Source organism: Brassica napus, chromosome A4 (assembly GCF_020379485.1).
Source record: "Brassica napus cultivar Da-Ae chromosome A4, Da-Ae, whole genome shotgun sequence".
In the NCBI taxonomy this organism is placed as follows: Eukaryota; Viridiplantae; Streptophyta; class Magnoliopsida; order Brassicales; family Brassicaceae; genus Brassica; species Brassica napus.
The window spans coordinates 12,615,161-12,639,466 of NC_063437.1; the positions used below are offsets into that span (position 1 = coordinate 12,615,161).

Below are 24,306 nucleotides of genomic sequence, written 5' to 3' on the forward strand. Positions count from 1 at the left end.
ATGTTCTAGCGAACTCCATTAGAACTGAAAGTAAACCATTAAAATGATTACTGGAAACTATAATTTATTTTTCAGCATGATAAGTCTCCTAGTGTTATACGGCTATTTTACAAATTTCATGATTAATTCTGTCGTTATCCGGTTTCTAGAGACATAAGATAAAAACATTACAAAATTCTGGTGGACTGCTATTTTATAAAATTCACGTATAATGTTGTTGTTATCCGGATTCAAAACTTGAAACAATCAAAATGAATAGAAAACTAAAAGTCAAACAAAAAAAAAGACTTGAAATACCAAAAGAATCCAACTTTCAACAAACCTGAAAAACTATGTACTGGAGCCAAATAACATTCAACATTATCAAGTATCAGTAACTAATCATGATCTCTTCCAAGTCAAACTCTCCATCACTGTTCTCACCATTATCGAATTCCCTCATCAGTATCATTTACAAGATGTTCTAACGAACTCCACTAGAACTGAAAGTAAACCATTAAAATGATTACTGGAAACTATAATTTATTTTTCAGCATGATAAGTCTCCTAGTGTTATACGGCTATTTTACAAATTTCATGATTAATTCTGTCGTTATCCGGTTTCTAGAGACATAAGATAAAAACATTACAAAATTCTGGTGGACTGCTATTTTATAAAATTCACGTATAATGTTGTTGTTATCCGGATTCAAAACTTGAAACAATCAAACTGAATAGAAAACTAAAAGTCAAACAAAAAAAAAAGACTTGAAATACCAAAAGAATCCAACTTTCAACAAACCTGAAAAACTATGTACTGGAGCCAAATAACATCCAACATTATCAAGTATCAGTAACTAATCATGATCTCTTCCAAGTCAAACTCTCCATCACTGTTCTCACCATTATCATCTTCAACGTTAGATTCTGAAGCGGTCTGATTTCTTGTGTTTTGATCGTGATTGTCCATCATCCTGAGCAAGATCAGAGCCTAGAGAGACTCAGCAGCCTGGTGAGGATGATCGTTGGTGACCTGATCTGGCATTTCGTTGATTTCTTTGACAAATCTGTTTTGGCAGACGTTGCGGTTGATTATCTCGCCTTCAATGACTAGATCAACGAAGCGAGAGTACATGAGACACCAGTACCCAACCTCTGTTTTCAGACAATTTGAAACTGTGGGTTATGACGGAGAAGACGAAGTAACTTTGGAACAATGAACAATGAAATGGTTTGAGAGAGATTAAAAAAGCATCAATAATAGTGGAAAAATAAGTCTCTCTCTCTCTCTCTCTCTCTCTCTCTCCAACATAAGTTTATTCACGCATATGTAGAGGTTTTGAATAGTGTAAGTTGGATCATAGGAACTGTAGGGGTAAGATGGCCATTAAAAAAACACATCAGCTATAAAGGTAGTATTCCATCGGTGCAAATTACACAGTTATGTTTGTATAGGAGTGATAAAGAAATTTAGGTATATTCTAAGAAATTTCTCTTTATTTTAAATTGATTAAAATTTTTTTTTTAAATGATTGAATGTTGTTGACTGCATAATATATATTTTATGTGGTTTAGTTAGTATTATTATAATTGTTTTGTTTAATTTATTTTTCTAATAATTTGGTTCATATTATAATCAGTTTAATTTTTTTGTTTATAATTAATGTTAAGTATTTATCTTGAGATAATATATATTTAGAAAACTTTCGTAACTATTTTTGTTATTATATTTATTGTACAATGTTGTCATTTTCAATGGTCACACAATATATACATATATATATAAGATACTATTTAATTTAGTTTTTGGTTATTACAACTAATTTAATTGTGAATTTTAATAAAATCTATGCAATTTATCTGATTAATTGTATGATATATTTTGATACATTTTTAGTTGTAAAATTTATATGATGTTAATTTATTATATTTTATTTATATACAATATTTAATTTAATATGGAATTTGTTTAAATTTAATGTAATATTTTTTGAGAAGATAAATAAATAATCCATAAGTTTTGTTGATTTAATATTGATCAAAATTATTTGTAATATCTAAACCTGCAAAAAAAAAAAGTTAAACTTATTTTTGATTTTTTCATAAATTATTTGAATGTTTTAATCAAATATTTGATTTATCAAATAATTTGAAAGAAAATTGATTAAAAATATTAAAAAGATGAGACCTAATGTGTTTTATATTCTTTGAACACAAGATTAATTATTATATTATTTGAAAATATAGATATTAGTAGAATATTGTTTTCATAACTACTTTATATTAGAGGAGTGTATTTAATTTTAAATCCTACCGAAAAAAGTTTGGTCCAATGAATGTTGGAGAAATTTTACTTATACACTTTTCATGATACCACTTTTCACTTATACCACCACTCAAAGGACATTTTCATAAATAGCACATTCATTAATTGGTAAAAGACTAAACTAACCTTATCTTTACTTCAATCTATCGTCTCCTCCTTCTCCACCGTCGTGATCCTTCTTCTCTCTCCTTTCGGATCCACCGTCTTCTCTCTCCGTCGGATCCACCGTCTCTCTCTCCGTTGGATCCACCGTCTCTCTCTCCGTCAGATCCGCCGTCTCTCTTTCCGAGATCCATCGTCTCTCTCCCTGTGGAGATCGTTCTTCTCTCTCCGTTGAGATCTGTCGTCATCTCCGATGAGATCCATCGTCGTCTCCGTTGAGTTCCATCGTCACTCTCTCTCACGCATCTAGCGATAAGCAATTACGAGAATCACGATTCAAAACCTCAAAGATGTTGGCTCCTCTCCACGATTCACACTGGTATGTTTCTAATTTGTGTATTTTTTTTGTTCGATTCAAGTAATATTTTGGATTTGTTCTTTCTGTTATAAAAAAAAAATCAACGAAGGTTGGTTTACTACAGGTCGATCTAAGAGAAAGAGTTTCGATAGTGAACATTGAGTTTTCAAAAAATTATAAACCTTTATAAATTTGGGTTCAAGTAATTTTAGGATTTTCGTTCCTCTGTTATTCAAAAAACAAATAAGGTTGATTTAGACTTGTCATTTGAATAGTTCTGGTTAGGAGAAATATTTTCGGATAGTGAACATTGTATTTTAAAAAATTATAACCTCTTATAAATCTGGGCTTTAAGATATTGTTGATAGTACAACTCAATGCTTTACAAGGTTTTATAAAGAAGTTTGTAAACAAGAGTTGATCATATATGTCTATAAAAAACATATAAATGTATGAATTTGAGAAGTCTTGTCTTTTATTATCATATATTCTTTGTAAGACTGTTACCAAAATACATGAACATTATGCTTATATAAGGTATCTTTAGACTATGATTAAAAGTTATCATCTTTTTATTTCGTCTTGTAGGTAGATAGCAATGAATTTCGCAGATCTTTGAGATTGCGTCCAAGGATTGATGAAGCTGGAACAGAACCACTAGACAATCTAAAAGTGATTATCCAATCGGTGTCTTGGTCAATAATGTGAAGCATTTTATAAAAGATTATAAATTTAGTTTTATAAGGGTTTATAAATTAGAAGTTTGTAGAGACTTATAAAATGGTGTTTATTCTTTATTACTTCTTGTGGTTAATACAATGTTTGGATTTCCTGATAAATACAAACATTTGGTGACCCCAACACATCTTGATCTTGATGATATGGATTTTAACAGTGTTGTACAATTAGTTCAACAAGGACATAAAATGAGGAAAATCTAATGGGAACAAGGATTTGTGGATTTACCTTTTGCAACATATGATATAGGAAAATAACACATGAAAGATGATAAAAATGAAGAAAAAAGAAAGTTGAAAAGCAAATAAGAGTTCATAAATCATTTATAAGAGTTTATAAAACAGTTTGAAAAGTTTATAAGCTATTTATAAAGGTTTATAAACTATTTGTAAGAGTATCTAAACCATTTATAAAGGGTTATAGAACAATTAATAAAGTCTATAAACCATTTATAACTGTTTATAAAAACATTATGAGATTTTATAAACAATTTATAAGGGATATACAATTTATATGGTTTATAGGTTTAGGAATCAATTAGAAAGTCTCTTAAATAATTTATAAGAGTCTATAATAATTTATAAAGAATTATAAAAATAATTTATAAGAGTTTGTAAAATAATTTATAAGGGTTTATAAGGATATATAAATAATTAATAAGAGTTTATAAATCATTTATAAAAATTTATTTAAATTTTTTATGAATTTTATAAACCTATTATAAAGGCTGATAAAACAGTTTATAAAGTATATAAACTATTTATAAATGTTTATTACAAAAATTATAAGAGTTTATAAATAATTCATAAGGGGAATGTATATAATTTATAAGGTTTATATAGGTATATACATGTTTATAAATCAATTGGAGGTCTTTAAATCAATTATAAGAGTCTATAACCATTTAGAAAGGCTTATAAAACAATTTATAAAGTATATAAACTATATATAATTGTTTATTACAAAAATTATAAATTTTTATAAATAATGTATAAGGTTTATATATGTATATACATGTTTAGAAATCAATTGGAAGTCTGTAAATCAATTATAAGAGTCTATAACCATTTAGAAAGGTTTGTTAAACAATCTATAAGAGTTAATAAAATAATTTTTAAGGGTTTATAAAGGTATGTAAATTATTTTCAAGGTTTATATTGGTATATACATGTTAAGAAATCGACCGGAGGTCTTTAAATCAATTATAAGAGTCTATAACCATTTAGAAAGTCTTAATAAACAATATATAAGAGTTAATAGAATAATTTTTAAGGGTTTATAAATGTATGTAAATAATTTATAAGAGTATAAAATATTTATAAAAGCAATTTATATATAAGTGAACCAGTTAGAGATGAACATCTACATGGACATTATTTTTTGCTCCCCTTTGTAGTTCTTTTGGTCATATGAGTGATTGCACAAAATCTGACAGCATTCAAACCCCAACCTAATACACTTCATATTAATCTATGTGTTTAGTTTGTCTTTTTCTTGTTTGAGAGTTCATTTTAAGACATACATGGTTTAATTTGTTCATATAAGGATTTGTAAAAAAAACATTCGTCTAAATTATAAGGACTTGTAATGGATTTTTGAGGAAGAGTTTATAAAGGGATTATAAAAAGTTAATGAAGGGTTTATAAATCAGTTTATAACACCTATAAAACTAAAATTAGTTTATAAACAGTTCATAAATTATTTTACAAGGCTTACAAGAATTTACAAAATAGATAAGATTTATAATTTATTTATAACGGTTTATAAATTATTTAGCAAAATAGTTAACATTTATAAGATTTATAAACCATTTATCTTTTATTCCATTGATTTCTTGGTCTTCTTCAAATACATGAGATACGGTTCACAGTTGCTAGAATCTTTGCTTGAAGATTTCAGTGAGATGGCTTTGAAGCAGAGCAAAATATAACACTTATAACATATTTAACATTAAAAGCCAGTGACAACATGTGTAAGACAAGAAGAAATATGCTTCTGCAGCTCAACAAATCCATGCTCCATCTCCACTGCTTCTTCAGATATTATACACAAAATAAGACATAAAAGACATGAATCTCATAAAGTAGCAAAACAGAATGCTAGACTACCAAAATAATAACCTTTCACTTCATATATTACACATACTAAACCTTGTTAGTTAAACTACAACTAGTAGCTTTGCATTACCTCAAGAAAGTGAGGTACTTGATATGCATATCACCGCACACATGCTCCTCATCATTCATAGTCTTCTTTGAGTGTAAATTCAGCTGAAACACAAATGTAAATGTTATTCCCTAAAACACAAAACATGAAGTGAATAAATGTTATAACATTATTTTATAAGTCCTTATAAATATAAAATTTGTAATATCTACCTCAAGAATATTACTATTTTGAGGAATAAGCAAGTCTTGTGTACTAGAAACTTCATCTTGGAGTTTTATCACACTTGACACAATTAGTGATGATCTTTGTATTTCTATCTGCAACATAAAAGTAAACAATGTAATAAAACCTCAAGGACATAAAATGAATAATTTTTCTCATTATTTTATAAGTTCTTAAAATCTAAAATTGTAATAAATACATCAAAGATTTTGCTATTTCCAGCAATGAGGAAGTCTTGAGTACTAGAAACTTCATTTCGTATATGTATCATATCTGACACAATTAATGGTGATCTATGTCTTTCCATCTGCAACATAAAAATATGAATCCAATAATTCATTTAAAATACCTTAATGGCTTTATTAAAGACATCCTTGTTTGTCACAATGAAAGGGAATGTGTCATATATTTTTACAACATAAAAACATGTAACTAGTAACTGTGGTAAAGTAAATAATAAAATTTATAAATAAAACATAACCAAAGAGTTTACTTCATAAATTGTTAGTCAAAGCTGAAGAAAGTTTTCTACTATATTTATGTTTGCTCATAAAGGATACTACTTGGAAATCATTCCTAATAAAAATTAGAAGAGCATCTTATGTACCAAAGATAGACTTTGATGGTGAAACGTAGCTAAACTTTATATTGTTATCTATTGTAAAATCTTCTAGAACTACCCTAATCAACTCTTTCTAGGATATATCTTTAGGAATAACACTAATTGAACCTCCTCTTTCTTTATCAACAGTGAAATCCCAATGAATTATATCCCAATATATATTCAAACATCAAAACTTATAGAAATAGAATGTCTTTTCTATAATATAAAATTTATAAGGGCTTATAAATATCACAGAGTATAATTTCAATTTCAATATCGATACCTTTGTCAAACATCACAAAAAAGATCATGTTTGGAAATTTTCAACATGAAATTACTTAAACAAATCATTTCAGAAAAACAAAAGTAGAAGACAAAAATCACCTTCTTTGATGCTTCCTTCTCAAATTATCTTGACACCTTCGACAATCTTCTTCCTCTGTTCGCCGGATCGCGTCTACATCTCGCCAAGTTCGCCAGAGATCACCGGTGATTTCATTTGGAGCAACTCCCAATTTGATCGCAGGACAAAGATCTGGAGAAGAAAGAAATATAAGTTAGTAGGAGTAAAAATATATTCAACACAAAATTACTTAAAGCTTGAAGAATCAACAAGATATATCAAAAAATGATAAAACATAACACTATGTTCCCCATCGATAAATATTTATAAGGTTTTATAAATTTGAAATTTTTAAAACCTCATGAGAAAAGTTTCTTCTTCTTTCCCAGAAATTGATCGATTATGAAAAAAATTACAGAAAGTGACGAAAATCACCATATATTATCCTCTCACCTTTGTTGCGTGTTAGTGGTAAGAAGTCGTTTTGTTCTGTTCGTTTGAGGTTGAAGTCTTCGTCAAATCTCACCGGACGTCAGCATCGTCAAATCTCGTCGGAGAATTCGTCGGCGTCGTCAAATCTCGTCGGAGAACTCGCCGGTGTCATCAAATCTCGCCGGAAAACTCGTTAGAATCATCGAATCTCGCCGGATTTGATCACCGAAGAGAATTTGATAGATTGTTATTAGTGGATCTGAGATTGAAGAAATCGTGGGAGAAAGACACTAGGTTTATGTTTGATTAAATAAGGGTATAATGGTACTTTACCCATTAAAATTTTAAAGGTAAATTTGAAAAGTGTAAAGTTAAAAAATGGTATTAGGAAAGTGGTATTAGTGGCAATTCCCCATGAATGTTTCTGTTTTAATAAGAGACATTTAAACCCATCCACATATTTTAAAAGTTTGGTTAGAGTTTAATCACACAAAAGTTCTAATTATTTTGCTTGTGTTAATAATGGAACATTGCAATAAGTCCTAGTAGTGGGGATCAAAGAGGGATCACACTAAGCCAAGTATCACCCTCCCCGGTTAAGAGATCATGAAGTCCCTGCATTGACAATTTAGGATAGTATTTATCTATGCAATCATTCAGCTTTCTTTTAACAACATCTATGCAATCATTCAGCTAAAAATATCTCAAGACGCCTCTCGGATCAGAACTGAGATGGCTAACCAGCTCTGATACCACTCATAACGCCCAACCGTCCCAGGCTAATGGGCCACCCACGCCCGCTCTCTCGGCCTGTGGGTCTCATCCCGTTCCAGTGGTCGGTCCGTTAATTTTTCCAAAACTCATCATACTTTTACTGACCCAACAATCACAATCTGACCTTTCCCTATGATTTTGTCTCGCTTGCACGGTATCGCGAATCACTTCTCGATATGTCACCCGTTTTTTCACTACCTCAGCCCAAACACGCTTAACTCTGGAGTTATAAACGAATGTGGTGACTTATGTAGCCAAATCAATTCTCTTAATATATCACAATTCAGGATGTTACAAAAATTTATCTATATTATTAAAGTTGAAGTACACAATGAGATTGTTTGGAAACTTGAATAGTAGTTTTAATAAAATTTGTTTGGATATATGAATAGCAATATCTATTAATTGTATTTTCATATTTCACTTAGTTTAACAATTTCATTAATTATATTATTTTAATAATAATTCACATCATTAATTATATTACCATAATAATAGTGCATATTTTTATTTATTAGTTAATCAATATTAACTTTGTGCCAATTATAAAATAAAAAATATTAAATAACTAGGTTTTGCATATGATTAAACGTTTGATTTAGTTTGTTTTATTAAAACATTTTTATTTGAGTTTTAATCGGTGAAAAATTACGTAGCCAAAAATATAATTCAAAGATATGTTTTTGTAAATAAAATAATAACTTAAATCAAAATAATAAAAATGTGCTACATTTATTGCCACTTAATTTTCACTCCATATAATTATTTTACTTAACAAAAAACTCTTTTTATTTCACTTATTTTAGCCAAACACATAAAAATAGATTTTTTTTATTAGTTTATAAAATCAGTTATAAATGAACATTATCTATCTATTTATGTACATGTTGTTCCTTTCGGGTATCGTTTTTTTGTTTTGAAACAAGGTCCCGCATAAATATTATAAATTTATGTGTAGGTTTTGGGTTGAGTCATTCTGGATCTAGCTGAATTCAGTTCTGATGTATAAGAACCTAAAAATATCTAAATAACCAATATATCTAAAACGGATTCGGATATTTGTAACAAAATAGCCATATTACCTGATTCGGTCCAGGTCTTTTGAATATCATTAGTTATATTATGATACATCTAAAATATATAACACTAATTATAAAAAATAAATATCAATGTATAAAATATACAAACCAATATCCGCGCGGGTCAATCTCTAGTAACGTATTAAAGCTTGGTTCCGATCCAGAAGCTTCTTGATCAGTGCTTTGGTTGATTATAACTGGAAATGTATACCAATACGTTAAAGTGTTATTTTGTGAAACCAAAAAAGAAGGTTTTATTCACAAAAAAAAAGAAGTTGTCCGAGAAAAAGACAGATTTTTTTTCCTGTTTAATGTTAGTGGTTTAGTTGATACTAGTGTACGGGTAAAGAATTCATTAATCCAAATATGTATTAACACTACATGTTTTTGGTTAAAAATGTCTTCTTTTTTTGTAACGCATATCTTATATATTAAAACAGAAGTCACAACCTTGATTCATGTGTGATTTTTAAAAAAATGGACTTAGTGGACCATCACTAGAAATCAGTTATCATTTATTCATTTATTACTACTAATATGACTTATTATATCATTCCCTAAAATTCTGTTACACGCCTACAATTTCGGTTTGGTTTACAAACCAATATTTGCTTCCTTAATTATTGTAATTGTAAATCATTATCAAACCAATGCATCAATGTTTTTGCTCAACCGTAAATATAAATCATTAACAAACAGTCCTTAGACTAAAACATTAACGTAAAGTTCTAGAGCTGTAAATGTGAGTTGTTTGTTATTTAAAAAATGCATTAAAACCTCTGTTATATTCACTTACACGTTATATAATATATGATCAAGTGATGATCCACCTCTTACACATCCCCTTGAAGTATTTCACTTGTAAAGAAACATTAAACCGACGGTTTTAATTTTCAACTTCTTACACATTATATACATAGATGATCACATATTCATCACACTGATGCTGTAAATAAAACAAAATACTTATTATACTAAATATTTATATAAAAATAAATGAAAACAAAAAACTTGCGGGGGTCGAGATGTAGATCTTTCTCTGACTATGGTCGTTTCACATTGATCCGGTAAATAAAACAAATAATTATATGTGTAATATTTTTGAATATGACAATAAAGCAATATTTTACTAATCTATATATATATATATATAGTTACGATTTTAATAATAAAATAATAATCCGAAAATATATGTATAGAAGAAAATACAAATGCATGTGAAATTTTGAAACAATTTATTCAATAAAAAAATATACCGTATACTTATCATGTTTTAAAAATTGATAGATATATATATTATAATATATACCAATTTAGAATTGAAAACAAAATGTTTATATAAAAATAAATGAAAAAAAAACCCGCGCGGTTGCGCGGATCGAGATCTAGTTTTGGTTAAAAATGTCTAACCCTACATACATGGTCTCTTACCATTCATGGGCGCTATGCTGAAGAGTTAATTTGTATTCGCAGAACTACGGATTGTGGATAGTAAGATAAACAACATCTATTAACAATATACCTTATTTTCGTCCACACAGCCCTGATTTACCACCATCTTCACGTTTCTTAATGGAAAAAATGAGCTGGTTTTTTTTGGCCTTATATCCATAATAAACCAAAAGATTAATAGTGTTGGGGAGTTAATTATATAGAGTCATTCCGTTTTTTTTTTTTTGTATTTTTACCAAAAAAAAAAACTAAACGGTTTGTAATTCTCACAGTTCACTTTGAACATGTGAAAGATAATCTGCAAGTTTTTAGGAGTTGAAATGTTTTTTTTATATTCTTTTTTATAAATCAAATGCCAATGCCATGTGTCAGATTTTAATTAGTTAGGTTACTTATGATTTAGTATATAAGGGATAAAACGTGGTTATTGTTGTGTTTGTGCGATGTTCACCACGTAAGTTCAAAGTTCAAACTCGCATATTGCATCATGTTGATAAAAATAAATAAATATTTGTTGTTGTAGTGATGACGATGAGATAGAGCGAATGTAGAGTTTGTAGCGAAGTCAGAGCTTAGCTGAAGTGAAAAGGTCGACGCTTCAAAAAATGATAAGAACAACACTCTTATTGGGAAGAAGCTGGGTTTGCATTGAATAACCCAGTTAGGTTCTTAAGAAAATAACATATACCAAACATCAATAAAATAGTATATACCTTTTTAAGAAAGATAAAAATATAAAAACTAAAAACCATAAAATAAAATTCCCTTACAAATTACAAGTAAATAAGTCATTTGCTTTTCTTTTGATATGGTTCATTGATACATAATAAAGAATCTGAGTTATTTATGTCTTATTTTCTTGTACTTGGGGTTGAAACTCAGTCTTGAAGACTTTGTATTGGTTAATGATTATGTCATTATTAAGTCAAGAGCTGAGAATTTCAGATGAAATAGTACTCTCAAATCCAAAGCATGCCCAGGAATAATTGGCCACCTTGATCCCAAATCCATCAACCAACACCTAGTGACAAGCAAAAATATGCACATAATTGTAAAAAAAATAGACTAACTATATTCCCTTGTAACGTAACAAACGGCAGATGCTTATCGTAAGAGCTTCTTTGTTATTCTAATAGACCCTTTTGTCTTCTTCTGTTTGTTCTTTTTCGTTGCCAATTTCGTGTATGATATCCAAAACGTACTCCCAAAACAAGAAATATATTTTGGAAACCCATATCAAGGAACCCCAGCTGGACTATGTAATGACAAGAACCTGCAGAGACTGTGATTACGCATCCAATCATGCTTCTGACCCGGATGGTCGTATCATTATTATCTGGAAACACCCTGCTTCAGTTACTCTACTCCATCAAACTCGCCAGTCTCTCACCTGTGAGATAAGCATCGGGAGCAGCCACAAATTCACATTCACTGCCATCTATGCGGCGAACACCTCTCCTGAGAGATCTGACCTCTGGGTAGATCTTCTAAACCTCCAGCAAACACTAAGCCTAGACTCGACCCCATGGGTTATGGGAGGAGATTTCAACCAGATTAACCATTTCTCAGAGCACTCCTTACCAGGAGTAAATTGTTTTGATACCCCCATGCTTGAATTCAGAGGCACCCTAGCTGATCTTGGGTTATTTGATCTCAGATATAATGGCCCTGTCTTCACTTGGACCAATAAATGCCCAGCCCTCCCCATCGCCAAAAAACTAGACCGCTTCCTCGTTAACCATAGCTGGATCTCATCTTTTTCCCAAAGCCAAGCCTCCTTTCTACCTCCTGAAATCTCAGACCACTGTCCTGGCCTCCTTAACCTAGCTGTCCACCTCCCAACCTCCGGAACCAAGCCATTTAAGTTCTACAACTACCTAACCAAGCACCCTCTCTTCTACCAGACAGTCCACGCTGCTTGGAATCAGGCCGGAGGCATTGCTTGGGATCTTTCTCATCTTTGTGTGAAACTGAAAATAATAAAGAGAGATCTTAAAAAGCTAAATAGAGACAATTTTTCTAATATCCAAGAGAGAGTTAGAGAGGCTAACACTTTGCTTAATGTTGCGCAGGTAAAAGCACTAAACGACCCAACCAGTGCGAACTTTAGAGAGGAAAAAGAACTACTTGAACGCTGGAACTTCCTCAGAGCCATTGAGGAGAGTTACTTCTGTCAGCGCTCCAGAATAAATTGGTTGAGGGAAGGTGACCACAACACAACATTCTTTCATCGCCTGACTCAAGTGAGAAACTCCATCAACTCTATCAGGTCTTTCTGCTTGCCATCTGGTGAGATAATCACAGACCCTAACCTGATGGGAGCGGTGGCAGTTTCTCACTTTCAGCAGCTACTCGCTCCTCAGACAACTTCAACTCAACCTCCGACACCAGGCTGGATCCACCAGATGTCTGACTTTCGATGCCCTCCGGAGCTTGCTCTCTCCATGTCTAGCTTCCCCACCCCTGAGGAGATCAGCAGGACGCTATTTAAACTAAACCAGAACAAATCCCCGGGCCCAGACGGCCTCACCTCAGGCTTCTTCAAACACGCTTGGCAGGTTGTAGGAGCCGAATTCATCAGAAGTATCCAGTCTTTCTTTGTATCTGGCTTTCTCCCTCCAGCAGCTAACGCAACCATCCTTACCCTTGTCCCAAAAACCATTGGAGCCTCTGCTATAACTGATTATCGACCTATCTCATGCTGTAACACCATCTTCAAGGTCATTTCAAAGCTCCTGGTCAAGCGTCTAAAGCCTCTACTCCCCTCTCTCATCCTACCAAATCAGACTGCTTTTATCCAAGGAAGACTCCTAGTTGAAAACACAGTACTGGCCTCGGAAATTATCCATGGATATCACAAAGATAGAGGGCCCAAGAGAATCACCTTAAAGGTTGATATTGCCAAAGCCTTTGATACTGTCAACTGGAACTTCATCTTCAACTTACTCCAGGACCTTGATATCCCCCATGACTTTCTGGCCTGGGCATATCCTTGTGTCACCACGCCTTCCTTCATGATCGGATTCAACGGGACGGTGCAAGGCTACTTCCGGAGTAATCGTGGTCTCAGACAGGGAGACCCCCTCTCACCTTATCTCTTCGTGATAGCAATGAACAGCCTCTCCCTTCTCTTGAACAAAGCGGCTGAAGAAGGAGAATTTGGGTATCATCATCACTGTCGAGAATCAAAGCTAACCCATCTGTGTTTCGCAGATGATCTACTCATATTCTGTGATGGATCAGTCAACTCTGTGAAGAACATCCTCAGCGTTCTCGATCGCTTCGCATTGGTGTCGGGCCTCTCGGTTAACATTTCAAAGACTTCATTCTTCACCTGCGGTCTCACCCCTGCGGAAGTCGCCCAGATTACCACGGAAACGGGACTAACGCAAGATACTCTCCCTGTCAGATACCTAGGAGTCCCCCTCTGCACCAAAAAACTCTCCCTCTCCAATTGCGAACCCCTGATACAGCAAGTGAAGCAGAAAGTCAATAGTTGGACTGCGAAGTCACTTTCCTTCGCAGGAAGGCTCCTCCTGATAAACACTGTCATTGCTGGAATATCAAATTTCTGGTGCGCTACTTTCACAATTCCTAAGCAATGCATAAACGCTATCAACTCTCTATGTGGGGCATACCTTTGGCGTGGGACAACAGAAGGACATCACTCAGCACGCGTTGCTTGGGAAACCATAACTCTATCGAAGGCTGAAGGAGGCTTGGGAGTGCGTGATCTGGTCCACTGGAATAGAGCATGTCTGATCAAATTAATATGGCTCCTCTTCTTCAGAGCAGGATCAATATGGGTAGCTTGGTTTATCAAACAAATCCTCTCAGGCAACATTAGCAACTTTTGGACCCTGCGAGAGAAGCAAACTCATTCTTACACTGTCAGGAAGCTACTTCGATGCAGAGACTTGGTCTTCAATTGGATAAAAGTAAAGCTGGGAAACGGTAGAAAAACCTTATTCTGGTTCGAAAACTGGAGTCCTTTTGGTTGCATCAAAGATTTCTTGAATCTGCCACCACAATCGACCCTCGGAACTCGACGCTAAGCTACGGTTGCGGACATCAATCGGAATGGCAACTGGTCATTACCGAACCCTCGTTCTGAAGAGCAACTTCGCCTCCACACCCATCTCACCACCATCACCCTTACGGACCTTGAAGATACATATATCTGGCAACCGCAAGACATCAAATTGACATCATTCTCCACAGGTATGATATACAATCTAATCAAGGAACACAAACCTCAGGTCCCTTGGTTAAAAGCGGTTTGGACTTCAAGGGGAATACCAAAGCAAAACTTCCTCACTTGGCTGGTGGTCCTAAATCGATGTCCAACCAAGGACAGGATACTAGGATGGGGACTCCAAACTGACCCAGTCTTGTACTATGTAACAATACTGCTGAATCAAGAGACCACCTATATTTTGAGTGTCCATTCTCTTTTACAGTGTGGGAATTCTTGGCAACCAAGGCAGGCTGCGCTCCCGTGAGGCAATGGTCTCAATGTCTCCACGCCATGCAATCTCTAACTCTACCCCGCCACCTCCGACTACTCTCCCTCCTGGCTTGGCAGACAGCGATCTATCTCCTCTGGAATGAAAGAAATTCAAGAATTCACAGACAACTCTTCCGCCAACCAGCCTCAATCTCTAAAACAGCTTCCTCCCTCATCAGAAACAAGATCTCTTGTATCAGAGACAGCAATCCAAAACTCTCATCTCTCATGATCCAACACTGGCTCTAGAACCTGCAATCTCTACGACTACCCCTCTCCCTCACATCGACTTATCGCATAAACCACTCCACTTCCCAATCTCTGTTTCCTAATTATGGTTTCTGTGATTTCAAGGTTGTAATGGGCTGAGCCCACTTAAAACTGTCCTTGTGGCCATTATATATATATATATATATAAAAGCTTTTTTTCAAAAAAAAAAAACAAGAAATATATTTATTAACCATATTAAAAGAAGAAGAAAAAATAGATTTCCGAATCCAAAAGAAAAACTTATTTTTATCCAAAGATTCTTTGTCTTGGTTCATTTTTTCGTTTAATCATCGGTAAGTAGAGATGTTTTTGCAAGATAGTCAACCGAACGTTGCCCGTTTTCGGTGTGAATCCATATGAGCTTTTGAAAAAAAAAATGAGGAGAAAGAAATATAATATCCAAAGATAATACAAGTCCTTTTGACAAAATAATCCAAATGAAAATTAGAAAATAGTTTTTCCTAATCACTAAACCAACAGTGATTGATAATAGAGGAATATAAATTGATTATGCAGCAGTAGGTACATGTTACTTTCTGTAAATATTAGTAGATAATTACAAATTGCAATCATTTTTTTCTTCTCACGTTACACCAGAGATACGGGTCCAACAAACTATTTCACAATAGAGATTTTGGATCTTGAACAATAAAAAATGTTCTTTTACCCTAATCATGTGCACATTTATATACATATATTCAAAAGTTTTCGACAATGAGTTAAATAGTTAAATAACCTAGTCATTTATATTTGAATCTTGGTTTCAAGTTGCCTTCCAATCTTCCATCATGGGGCGAGGTAATAGAGGGACCGAAAATTAGTTGTCTCCTGCCTGTCATTTCTCACATAGATTATTACATTAACGCACGTGCTTTGTTTCTTCTTTTTGAAAGGTTGAATATTTCAACACTTCCAATATTTCGTTATGTGCCCCATATATAACGAGTTTTGTTAACTTAGTGAGACTATATATGTATAGAATACCACGGTTGCACAAGACACTATACCCTCAAAAGAGTCAGATGTGTCTCTCGAATAAATATTTACAAGCACTTCATTTTTGTCCATTTATTCCTAAATATTTAGATAAGGCTATGCATTTTACCACTTCATTAAACCGAAATAAAACGGTAGCCACAAACCTTGAAAGAGGATATGGTTTACAAAGGCACATTTTCTTAAAGCAAAGAAAAGTATAAATATTAAACACTTAAAATCTAATTCTTAATTTTTCTAAAAAACTTAAAATCGACCCAAGTATAGTGATGGGTGTGAAACTGAACTTGACAGGTAACAAAATAAATGTAGTAACAATGCCATAACTACAGTATGCAATGGGCATTTGGATACCCGTTAGAGTCTGATCGAATATTTTGGATTCAGTTCTAATTTGTATCACATCCTAAACTCATAAAATAATCATATATCATTCAAATTTAGGTTATATCAGACCGGTTCGGATAAACCGAAGTAAAACCTATATTTTAAAAGCAAAACATAATAAACATATACGTGTATATATAGCGTTAGGTATTTAAGGTATTTATTTAAATTTTAAATACTTACTTTTAGATATCATATCAAAATAAATAGGAAATTGATTGAAGTATATATTTATGTTTCAAATATTTAGATTGCATACTAATTTGGACATTCGGATCGGTTTCTTTGGATATTATTTCGGATTTTTCAATTTTTGGATTTTTTTAATTATTCGTTCGGATTCGGCTAATAACACTTTGGGTTTGGATATGTTTTATAACACCATATAAAATTTATTCGGATACTTTTTTACATTTCAGATTGGATACATAACAGTTTTTTTGGTTTGGTTTCGTTCGAATTTTATGTTCACGCCTAGTCTGTGCTATAGAAAATACAGAAAAAAATCAAGGGGAGATCTTAGGTTGGCGCCACACTTAATTTTAAAAAGCACCAAAAAAACTAATGAACTTTGTTCTCTACGAACAATGATTGGACTCTCATCTATTGTGGATGAAGAGTAAAATCTTTGTTTATCTCTAATAATGAATTAAATAGCGAGCGTTGTTTACAAAAATATTCAAGATTTAACTGTTTGAATACATTCTTGTTGGCAATACATTTGGAAGATAAATAAGAAGGTGAATTATTAAGTCTCCTTGAAGATTTCGTAATCTTTTTCTTAACCTACATTAATTTTAGTACGCGACAAAACGATATATTATCTTATTACAGTTGGCGCTAAATTAAATATTAACAAGATGTATGGTTGATCCCAATATATATAATAAATATATAATGTATATATACAACAAATTTTCTTGATTTTGTTGGTTTGAATTTGGTTTAAATTTATTTATAACATAATTAGTTATCTCTTGAAATATGAATATCAAAGTTGCTTGCTTTGCTACACGCCTACACCTCAAACCCTTAATGACAAGATCCTTCGTCACTTAAAACCTTGTTTAGGTACTTTGGATCCAGTCCCGTGTTCCTATCCGTGTACTACTCAATATGTAAATCCTCATTTTTTTGTGTTAATATATAACTAACAATAATAATAAGAGCCTTTTCAAATCTTACAAAATTTGCACAATTTATTCACTATATCTCGTATTTTCCATCTTAAATCTTCAAATTTTGTAATAGATACGCATTTGGTATCAAGATCTTTTTGAGTATTAAGAATATCAGTTATGTTTTTTTAAAAGTAAAATCACGACCAATATCTAACTGTATTTGATTGTCTTTTACACGTACACATAACTTCGGAGTTGTATATATAGCTGCATTTATCTTGGTCAGCCATATTAGCACCTCTCTCTCTCTCTCTCTCAATAGAGAGAGAGAGAGAGAGAGAGAGAGAGAGAGAGAGAGAGAGAGAGAGAGAGAAGAGAGAAAAGAAGAGAGAGAGAGAGAGAGAGCGAGAGACTAGAGAGAGAGAGAGAGAGAGCGAGAGAGAGAGAGAGATCAGAGAGTCTCTCTCTCTCTCTCTCTCTCTCTCCTCTCTCTCTCTCTCTCTCTCTCTCTCTCTCTCTCTCTCTCTCTCTCTCTCTCTCTCTCTCTCTCTCTCTCTCTCTCTCTCTCTCTCTCTCTCTCTCTCTCTCTCTCTCTCTCTCTCTCTCTCTAAGCAGCTAGCAAACATGGCCACAACAATGAACGTATTCTCTACCAAATGGTCCTCTGAAATGGTATATTTCTACCCATACATACATATACACATACATATTTATACATGTCTCTCTTTTATCTTATGATTTTATATATAGTTTATATTCATGTTCTTTCTTCCCTCCTTGGTTCATGAGTCTTAACTATTTGTTCTTTCTATAGGATATAGAGGAGTATAGCATCATCCACCAATACCACATGAACTCATTCTTAGGAGATTTCCCACAATCTCTCTCATCTCTTGATGATACTACCACTTGTTATAACTTTGATGCTTCTTGTGATGATGATTTGCTCGAAGAGAAACCTTCAAAGATCCTCAAGACCACTCACGTATTACCAAAGTTATATCCATGTCCTTCTTACAATCCTCCTCCACAATCTCAGCCACCTTCTAGAATTCTTTCTTTCGAAAAGACAGGATTGAAAGTAATGAATCACAACTCTCCGAACTTAATATTTAGCCCCAAGAAAGAAGTTGGATCACCAGATCTGATAACAAGAGGGACAAAGAGGGCTCAACCCTTAACTCGAAGCCAATCAAATGCTCAAGATCACATACTCGCTGAGAGAAAACGCAGAGAAAAACTTACTCAAAGATTTGTAGCTCTTTCCGCCCAGATTCCTGGTCTAAAGAAGGTACATATACATAACCGTTCTATTTAGTGAGGCAAGAAATCGATTTTCACTGGACCTTTGTTATTTCTTTTCTTAGTTAACCAGACATTAAACTGTGTTTGAGATTTTCTTGGGATATCCCAGTTATGAAACTAGATTCTTTGGTCAGAACTGACTGTCTAAAAATCCAAATATATAACAATCCAACACATATATATATAAGAATAATAGGTTATTACTATAAAAAAACAATGGACGTTCAGCTTGATCATGGATATTCATTTTCAATGAATCTTTTATATGTCTCATGCTATTGACTTATGTTCATATATGTTTTTATAGATGGACAAGGCTTCAGTGTTGGGAGATGCAATAAAGCATATAAAGTACCTCCAAGAGAGTGTGAAAGAGTATGAAGAACAAAAGAAAGAAAGAACAATGGAATCAATGGTTCTTGTGAAAAAATCTCAGCTGGTTTTGGATGAAAATTATCAATTATCCTCATCTTCCTCTGATGGAAATCGTGACTGCTCGAGCTCGAATCTTCCAGAGATGGAAGTTAGGGTTTCAGGAAACGATGTTCTTATTAAGATCCTATGCGAGAAGCAAAATTGTAATCTGATCAAGATTATGAGTGAGGTTGAAAAGCTTGGTTTGTCTATCACCAACAGCAGTGTCTTGCCATTTGGACCCACTTTCGACATCTCTATCATCTCTCAGGTATATTCGCATACAAAACTATATATAAGAGTTATAGAGGGTGAAACTCTAGGTTCACCAACCAATAGGATTATATTATTTCAAATTTGATATTTTTTAAAAAAGGAAAAAAAATATTGTCAAATTATTTTATGTTTTTAAAATAAAAAGGTAAAAAAAATAGTAGTTACAAAAAAAAGATTTTTTAAAAAAAATATTGTTAACGTCGTCAGCAAAACACTAAACCCTAAATCCTAATCCCTAAACCCTAAATCTGAAACCCTAAACCCTTGGGTAAATCCTAAATCCTTGGGTAAACCCTAAACCCTTGGGTAAATCCTAAACCCTTGGATAAATCATAAATTTTAAATCAAAAACACTAGACACTAAAATCCTAAACCTTGAGTGTTTTAGTGTTTAATGTTTTTGATTTATAGTTTATGATTTATCCAAAGATTTATGGTTTACCCAAGTGTTTAGGGTTTCGGATTTAGGGATTAGAATTTAGGGTTTAGTTTTTTCCTGACGACTTAAAAATATTTTTTTTGTAATTACTACTATTTTTATTTTTTTATCTTTTTATTTTAAAAACATAATATAACTTAACAATATTTTGTTTCCTTTTATAAAAGATATCAAATTTAAAATAACATAATCCTATTGGTTGGTGAACCTAGAGGTTCAACTTAGGGAGTGAACCCAAGAATAAGTCTATATATAATAACTAGTAGTTATAATATTTTGGAGGAAATAGGTTGAACAGTTGTTTGTTTGTGAATATTTAGACATGTAGGTCGAAATGATCATGAATACGGTTCAATAGAGAGGGCATAGTTTGAATTAATTTATATTCATCATTTTAATGGCTGGAGCATATTTCAAAAGTAGTATAACTTTCGTCTTAAAATCACATTATTCGAAAACTCTAAATTATATTGTGTATGCTTTTGCAGAAGACGAGCAATTTTGATATGAAAGTTGAGGACGTTGTGAAGAGCTTGAGTTGTGGTTTATCATAGTTGATGTGATTGGTTCCATATTGCATATCTACTCACATTCCTCAACGATTTCTACGACCCAAGAATCTAAAATTGATTTTACATGAAAGTGTTTTTTAGTTGATTGATTGTTTTTTAGTTGATTGATTTGTATGAAGGTTCCTAAGTCATTTGTAGAACCTTTTCTTGTTGTTTAAATGTCCATAACACACCAATATGTCATCAAAGTTTAGTAGACATAAAAAAAATTTCGCGGCTACTTGATTATTTCTTGCAGTTTAAAGCATTTCGTTAAATTTATGGATGTCATTCTTTTACTTATCAGTTTTCTTGTTAACCAAACATATTAGTTGTAAATTTTCTAAAAAAACGTTCTAAGTGGCCGCCTAGACGATGTACCGATTACCTTCTAAACTGCATAGATAATTACAGTATATAATAATAAATATTATATAGTTTATTATTCATAAATTATAATAATTAATATATTATTAAATAATGAAAATAAAATAATATCATTTATGAATAATAATATTTAATATAAAAGAGTACATATATTTATTATATTTTTATAATTTATAAACGCCTAAACCACTTAACTAATAATTTAGACGTCTGATTAGTAGTTCTAAACGTTAAGCGCTGAGTCACTGTCCGCTTAGCGCATAACACTTTCTTGAACACTGCAAATTTATATGAATTGGTACTGCAAAAATTAGCTCGGAAATTTATGGTAATACAAATTTATTTTCAAAAGCTGCAACCAATAAGCCATCCCTACATATAAAAAGATATTAAGTATATATGGATTTGCGTTTTCATTTCTAATCATAAGTATACACAATTGGTTTTACAACAAGGTACTATGACCAGTGGCAGAGCCAGCCACAATTTTCATTGGAGTCATTTTAATTCTAACACTATGTTATAGGGCTTACATAATTTTTCCTGTAATGTTTCACTAGATTTTTCATTAATATATATATAAATTTTTTTTACCAGAATTCATTGGGGTCACATGACCCCCTACCGTACTGGCAGCTCTGCCACTGACTATAACATTATAAAGTAAAAGTTGGCTAGATTAAAAGTCATAAAGTAGACACCTTGAACCAGATCTTTGAAGGACTGTTCCTTCGTGTGTGTGTGTGTTTTCTTTGAGCAAGGTAGTTTGAGCCATGTAATGATCTTAACTTCTTCTCTTCTATAAGCACCAGTAATCTATACACAGCACTAGTAATCTTTAAAAGTAATATATACTCAACTCATGAGGTAATGTTATTAAAGTCTATCTTAGCAGTCCACATCATTTTCTATTAATTTACAGAAGCACACCTAAAATCAAATAGATTAAATTTTTTAGGTATAAGTTTATAACATTCACACATTCTCAGAACGTACATATACACAGCTTTTCAAACAAATATATAGAAATTGAATTCAAGGAAAATTTAAAACTAAACTCACTTCAATTTTTTAGACCTGATTTCAGTTAATTGTAATTTCAACTCCCTTAAGTTTTTAATTGACATCCTAATTAATGGGAAAACGTAAAAAGTGAAAGGCAAACGAAACAATTGAGTGGGATATTCCTTGAAAACAGGCCAGCAAAGGTGACAATTTATGGGTTATTAAATTGAATTGAAAACGTGGGATTTTCTCATGTTCTCGGAAACAGTTTCAAGGAGGTCAAATAAATGTGACTACCAATAAGTCATAAACCTAACACTAATCTTTTAGATTCATAATTGCATAGACCAAATAATGTCCTAAATATTGGGAGGAGGTTCTGCTGTGTCTTTGGTCAACAAAGAGGAGAGAGGTTTGTCCCAAGAAAAAATGAGGAAAGATGTTACAGTGGGAAAACAAGATCTTAACTTACGAAAATAAACCAAAACCTATTTCAACTCATGAAACAAGTATTTAAATTTCTAATTTTCATTCAAACATTAAATAAATATCTAATTTTCATTGACCAAATTAATTTAGCTACGTGGTTAGTTAACCACTAAAATGTCATTAGCAAATACTCCATCCACTCCTTAATGATAGATTTTTTAGAAAAAAAAATATTTCAAAAAGATGTATTTTTTTGTTTTCTATGAAAAAAATTATAATTTTCAAGAAAATTAATTGACTTTATTGAATTACTATTAGTTAAAGTTATTGAAAATATAAAATTAAACAATACATTTATCATGGTAGTTTAATGTGTTTTCTTAGTATGTGTGAAAATAATAAAAAGTCAATTTTTTATAGAATAGAGGGAGTAACATATACGTTTAACATCATAAGAAGAAATCAGCCAAAAATACAACTTTCAAATTCAAGCAAAAAACTCAAAACTTTAGTAAACTATTTTAATCTCTAATTATCATTTAGACACTAATAAGTTCCTTACTTATTTGCCATTCCATTCCATGTTTGGAGATCAATTGTTGAATCTCGTTAACAAACGTTTAAACATCTCTAGGTACATCAGCAATATAACCGACTTATTCTAACCGACTTATTCTCCCTGCCCAAATCTCGAAATACTTTTTTTTGGGTTAATCCTCGTTTCAAAGTGTATTAAGGCTCTGAATGGTAACTGCGGTTTGAGCGGTGCGGGACAAGCGGTTTAACTGCGGTGCGGTTTTAACAGTTATAAGAATGTATAAATATATGGTATATTTAGAGATTTTTATTACTGTTAACTGCGGTGCGAGGCAGGGCGGTTCGTAACATTCGAAGCCTAAATATTTAACTGTCATCTGATACAACCACATGTTTTAGCATTCATTTCCATATTTGATATAACCCTTTATCGGTATTATGTCATAATGTTCTAAGTTTAGTCTATGTACCCTCGTTGTTTGAGATTGAGAGATAGATGGGAAAAATATTTTGAATATCTGATTTGGAGAAGCGAAGATAAATTTATAGATTTGGAAAGGGGATTTAGGTCATTGATACTATGTAATTATGTATGCTTATTTCTTCTGAACGATGTTGTTTTAATGTTCAACATGTGTTAATGAAGTTTTGGCCGTAGATTTTTTTTTTTTGAACTATCGTACATTGGTTAACATGTGTTAATGATGTTGTTTTAAAGCGAAGATGAATTTATACATGTTTTGGCCGTAGATCAAACATGTATTTGGGCAGTTAGATGAAGAAAAACATCGACAAAAAAATTAATAATTAAAAGTTTTAAAAAATTTGGTAAATTTTTCATATGACACTAACAAGCTTAATTAGGACGTAACTAAATTAGTTTGTTCAACAAAATTAATATTAGTTGGAGAATTTTTTAATGCTTTAACCTTATTTTCGTAAATTGTTGTATTGTTTATCATTTTTTCTTATATTGGGTGTATTCTATTGTCTTGCAAATTAGTTAACCAATAAAATACTCACCAAGCTCATTCGTGAAATCATATATATATATATGTTGGAATTAAAGGAAGAAGACAAAACTGGGGAAGGCCCCTTGACAG

The 24,306-nt window shown here is 32.2% G+C and overlaps 1 protein-coding gene across 1 annotated transcript; it reads left to right on the top strand.

Moving 5' to 3' along the window:
• The first annotated feature begins 18,484 nt into the window (after window positions 1–18,484).
• On the top strand, window positions 18,485–20,848 carry LOC106449801 (transcription factor bHLH18-like). The gene is made up of 4 exons (XM_048778163.1): window positions 18,485–18,532; window positions 18,675–19,151; window positions 19,473–19,850; window positions 20,783–20,848. Exons 1-4 carry the CDS (start codon window positions 18,485–18,487, stop codon window positions 20,846–20,848), a joined length of 969 nt encoding a protein of 322 aa, XP_048634120.1.
• The last annotated feature ends 3,458 nt before the right edge of the window (window positions 20,849–24,306 follow it).

Coding starts and splice junctions, on each gene's coding strand:
- LOC106449801 (XM_048778163.1), top strand. CDS start 18,485: ATGGCCACAACAATGAACGTATTCTCTACCAAATGGTCCTCTGAAATG. Junction 18,533..18,674: donor CCAAATGGTCCTCTGAAATG/GTATATTTCTAC, acceptor TTCTTTCTATAG/GATATAGAGGAGTATAGCAT. Junction 19,152..19,472: donor AGATTCCTGGTCTAAAGAAG/GTACATATACAT, acceptor ATGTTTTTATAG/ATGGACAAGGCTTCAGTGTT.